At 42.9% G+C, this 5,457-nt stretch overlaps 1 protein-coding gene across 2 annotated transcripts; it reads right to left on the bottom strand.

The window, feature by feature from the left end:
- LOC105255068 (protein daughter of sevenless) lies at window positions 1-4,023 on the bottom strand. Of its 2 annotated transcripts, none has more exons than XM_011264134.3 (7): window positions 3,039-4,023; window positions 2,461-2,589; window positions 2,208-2,388; window positions 1,851-2,132; window positions 1,037-1,771; window positions 826-968; window positions 1-724 (listed from the first exon to the last, which is right to left on the bottom strand). In XM_011264134.3, exons 1-7 carry the CDS (start codon window positions 3,117-3,119, stop codon window positions 479-481), a joined length of 1,797 nt encoding a protein of 598 aa, XP_011262436.1. In that variant the 5' UTR covers window positions 3,120-4,023; the 3' UTR covers window positions 1-478. The 2 variants fall into 2 exon arrangements, with proteins under 2 accessions (XP_011262436.1, XP_025261799.1); XM_025406014.1 differs by having other exon boundaries at window positions 2,776-4,019.
- Window positions 4,024-5,457: the final 1,434 nt, after the last annotated feature.

Genomic DNA, 5,457 nt, shown 5'->3' with positions numbered 1-5,457 from the left:
TTGAATACTTTTATGTAATTAAAAAATTTTTTTCGAAAAGATTTTTTCTCGATGCAACGATCACACAAGTGTTACTTCTGTTCATCATTCTGCTATTCTCTCATTTCCCTTATCTATATTACATTTTTGGTCCATTTCCTATCGCTATACAATATGTTTTAACATTTGATTGCCTCTTTTAACTGTATAGCAATTTTTAAAGCAAAACCACTAGATAAACAATTACACACTTTGCAAAAACAGTAGACGTTGTCTTTTGATAAATACTGCGTTGATATCGCAGTTTTTCAATTGAGAATAGTACTACATCCTTACACAGTATCATATTCTAATGTGCTAATCTAAATGCTTAAAAATAAAATAGGTCTCGCGCGTGACCTGCTACATCTATATAATATAATAAAAAGTTCATTATATAATTTTTTAAAGTATTCAACATCTGCGTAATCTATTTATATGTAATATGTAAATTTATCCTCTACGCTAATTCATCCGAGCACAACTTTCTCTCCTCCTCTACTCGTTGCCGAGTACGATTAAAAGCCTCGGTCTTCAGAAAATCTACAGTTTTGTACACCGTCGTATTCGGCGGCGACTGCGCGGGCGGTAATGTCGAAGAACTGAAGCTTTCCGTCGCTTCCAAGTCGAGATCCAGATATTGCAACACTACTAAGCGACGATTGGACGCCGGAATAAATGTATTGTGGTCTTGATAATAGTATATCTGGAATTACGCATAATAAAATGAAATCACATATCAATCTGCATCACACACAACGACTAAGATAACACAATTCTCAGAATTGCGAAGAATGCTTGACTAACCTCCTCTTTATCCTCAAACGCGTTATTGTCTTCATCTGACGTAGACTGATGACGTGTCGAATGCATATGCGATGGAGGTGTCGGACTAGGCGCCGCTCGCATTCTTCCTCTGCCAGGGGGAGATGCTAATTGCAAATGAGGTGCTGAAAAAAAAATTAATAATCATTTTCTTATACATCAAAGTATACAAAAAAGAAAGAAAAAAGTCTACCTTCTACCGGCGATTTATTTAACGATGGTTTCAATTTTCTGTTAATGCTTGGCGGTTCAGCCGGAGAGTGTTCGGCAGAACTCACATCGCATACCGCTATTACCGGGCCTGGTGATGGCTCATTACTAACAACAGACATCGAATCACTCGTCTTTCTGCCTGGCTTTAACTCTCTGTATACCATTGGCGGATGTGGTGCCATGGCAGTCGGTACAGCGCTTGAACCATCTCGTACGAGAGGACTCGGTAAATTCGAGTACGTCGCCGTGGTAGAGCTTTCAGAGCGTGGACTCGGCGGCTCGTCCTCGTGAAAATCGTAACGAAACACGTTGTGCGTGGTCGTCTCATCGACGGTGCTCGGCGCGGCGTTCGAATAAAAATGTTTTGATGATTGGTCGATCGCCACGTTACTCTCGACCGTCGTTTGTGGTTGATGAGATCTCGGAAAATCATAGGATTCATCGGTTACAGCGCCTGTTGCTGCCGCTGTCGTCGTGGCAGCAGATGTTGTTGATGCTGGTGTCGCCGGAGTAGTCGGTTTTGAACTCTCAGTGGCACCATCTAGATTCAGATAATTATGACCCGGGTTCTCGGGTAACATGTGAGGTGGTTTTGGCGGTCTAGGCGGGGCTGGTAACTTATCCGCGGCCGGTGGCACCGCGGAATCAACGATTCTAAGCTTGCCGAAACGTTTCCTTACGCTCCATGAACCGATCTCATGATGGTGCGAATTACCTGTTATCAAGTTATTTTGTTAATAAAGGGACAACCATGTATTAATAATATAACCATGTATTAATTATTAAACATTTACCAGTTGAAGGAAGCGTGTTCCAGTTTGCACCGGGCACAGGCGTTGTCCACTCGTCATCGGTGAAGACACTCTCGGCATCTGTGGTCGTGGGTGATCGAGGCGGCGAAGGCGCTAATCTTCTCGGAGCATCATAATGCTCGGGTCCCTGTCCAAGCGCCGAATTCAGGGAGCTGGTATCGTTGAGCCGACGACCGGAAATGCACTCGCTAATAGGAATGTATGGACCGGAGATCGTGCTAGTGGGCGAAGTTGGCGGGGATTCTTGAGACTCGTATTGAAACACTAAAATAATGATTTACATTATCATTAATACTGAAACGTATACACAATGCGAAATATGACTTTAATGATTGTTACTTTGTTGTTCTTCGTCCTGAGTGTAAGCTTTTAAACCACAAACTTGGCATATCGCATCTACCCATTTATTCATATCTGCTTCGTTCTCAGCTACTAAATAATAGGTCCGTTTGGGTGTTTTAACATTGAACATGTACTGATACTTCTGTTTGCGATTTTCAAATCGAAGACCCGCATCCACCTGTAGCAGATTGTTTATAAGTATTCGTAGTTAGTAAGAACAAAACATACAAAGATGTGACATAATCAATACCTGTTCACACTGATCCAAATCAATACGACCTTTGAGTTTACGACAACGTCTATCCGTATAATACTCTAAAAAGTATTGACCAGGCAATTCGCCACTGTGACGAAGGGCAAACCATCGCTTTCTCCAACGCTATTAGAAGAATATAATGTTTGATCAAACTGTTGTCTACCTTCTTACATCAATCTGCGTTACTCTACAATATCCTTATCAATTATAAAACTTGGATAAAAAAAAACATTCAAGTGGCAAACACATTATATCACTTAATGCGTGTCTTTCGAAAACGCGTTTTAAAATAATCAAAAATACTCTCACACAGTTTCTCCTGAAATTAGGTTAGGCCAAAGTATTTTTGTCAAAGTAACAGATTAAACTGTTATTTTTTTTTTGTCAAACTAAAAAACTCTCAGAAAGAGACGTCAGACGAGCCAAAATGCTCCCGAGTCCAGAGTCGATTCTTCTCGAGGGTAGAGAACGACTCGATTGAATCCACGACAAACGTAAACAATGGCCAGGTCTCGCAGGACCTACGTAGGTGGCCAAATAGCTAGCGATGAAACGATGCACTGTATACCGACCGCTCTCCAGAGCTTCGTGGGCGGCGATTTGATGAGCCATCCTTCGTGGACGATTTCTTGGGACGTCTTGAGTACCTCCATCTCTTTCTTTCTCTCTCCCTCTCCAAAGACGGTGGCAGCGCAAATCTACGCTGCTCTCAGCGGTACGAGGGCATCGTCGAGGAACGCACGCGAGGAACCATCATCACCACCACCATCACCATCACTACCACCGACGACGACGACGACGACGATTACGCCGCGCTCGTCGCCTATTCGTCTATTTTTGGCCTCGACAGCGCAAAGTAGACTCGAGCGCGAGAAGTTGCGTCGACCCTCACGTACACACCTCGTCCCTCTCTCTCCCGCGCACGCGCTCTGCTTACCAACACACCGATGGCGCGAGAGAGAACGATACCAGGCTGCAACGGGACACTGCGGATCTCACTCGCGCACTCGTACGACAAAGACACATAAAGACGTCGTTTCTCCTCGTTTATCGCCCCACTGCGTCGCGGCCACGCGCGAGTGACACACAACGTGTCTGTCTCCGGGGCCCTTCGTCGATGACAGCGCAGTGACGTACGCACGTCCGCAGCCACCCGGATCCTTAATTAGGCGCGCCTCGCTCTTCATTGTTTCTCGATATCCCTGTCGATGTCTCTCTTTGAAAAATCAGGATCGAATTATCATCGAAGGAAAAACGGAGTTCCCTCCAAGGGGTCCTGTTAAAAGGAGCATTCGCGGGACACACGCGGGATAAAGTGCAGCGAATTGCGATGTATACGCATATATACATGTGTGCGTATGCATTCGTGCTGTCGCATCTGCATCCGGTCGATTCCTTTCCTCCGCCCGTTCGGACAGCTCCGTCGCCATCGTGATCGCACGCATGATCACGCGTGGCCGCGTCACGACGAGCCGTTCGAGAATCACGCACGCTCGCTTTCTCGCTCGTGCGAGATCCTTTTCGCGATATTCGAGAAATTTCCAATGGCGCGAGTAATCCGATCTTTTTCGTTACGTCGCGCATCTCAAGGGAAGCGCACCGGCGCGTTTCAGCGCACAAACGTCAAACACTTGCCTTTCTCGATGACGTTAAAATTAATCTTATCTCCTTCCGTTATTTTTATTTTTACACGTCACATTTTTTTTCAAACGATATATAAATTTGCAAGATCTTTAGCTCACCGCCAGCGAAGCGTTCCACGATCTCGAGGAAATTTAACCGAGCTCGAGAATTTTATCAATTTTCCATTTTATCAATCTTCTCTGAATGTAGATTATGCGGTATTAATCCCTTTCGATGTATTTGTAAAGATAAAGTCGGTGAGTATAATGCAGGGAATAGGGCTTAATTTGCAATTCAATCAACCGTCGCCGATCGATATTCAAATTCAGTTCTCGTTTATTTGCGAGTAGTCGTTTAAATCTAGCGTCCCCGGTCCCCGTCTGCAAAAACAAATTAGAAAAATAAAAATGTATCATGTGTTCAAAAATACCTGTATGTTACTTAGAGATATGTCTTTATATGCGCAGAAGGTACAAAGAGATACAAAGAAATTCTCTTATTTTTTTATTTCATGATCCTTTTCTATTCTATACATCTTATATACATAAAAAATAAACAAAAAGAAAAACATAAAGAAGGAAAAGAAAGAACACGAAGGCCTAATAATAAACATATATACATGCAAAGCAAATTAATAATACGAGATTCTAAGTATCTTAGCAATTATGAATTAACGTCACTTAATTCGTGAGAATGAAATATGTATGTAAAATATGTGCCGACCTCTTTTGTGGAAGAAAAACGATAACGAGAACATCGATAACGAGAAAAGGAGATAATCCGATTGATTTATTAATTATTTGCTCGTTCTTCGCGGTTCCCCTTTATTAAACGTCGAGAGATTCCCGAAAGAACCACTTCGTTTTCTCTCTCGCGGGTGAGATATAAAAATTATTATTGCATAAACTGTATAGCCAGTTGATTGATACAAATCGCTCGCGGATTTATCAATTTACTTGCCGCTTTCGGGGGAGGAGGAAAGGGGAGGAGGAAGAGATAAAACATGCGAATTTTTTCGCGCAAGAATAACGCACGAGAGAACGCGATACAAAAAAATCGGCGGGATTAATTCGCGCCGCGTACGTGTACAATTTCTTTATTATACCAAAAACGCTTTTCTGAAAAGAGCTTCTCTTCTTCCGTTATAACTATATAAGAGACCGTACTACAAACTCTATATAATCTATCATTATCTATACATGTTTATACATTGAGCGCATCGTCGGAGAGGCATCGCCGTGACGCTCTCCACGATAGGTGTATGTGTGTGACAGTATCGTTACATGCATGTGTCGTTTACATACGTAACACGTGCACATGTCGAGGAACTCTGAACTTCCTCCCTTCTTTAGCGCCATCCGTTATCAT

Source organism: Camponotus floridanus, unplaced genomic scaffold (genome assembly GCF_003227725.1).
Source record: "Camponotus floridanus strain SB8 unplaced genomic scaffold, Cflo_v7.5 scaffold13, whole genome shotgun sequence".
NCBI lineage: Eukaryota > Metazoa > Arthropoda > Insecta > Hymenoptera > Formicidae > Camponotus > Camponotus floridanus.
This window is presented reverse-complemented; position numbering and strand designations above follow the sequence as displayed.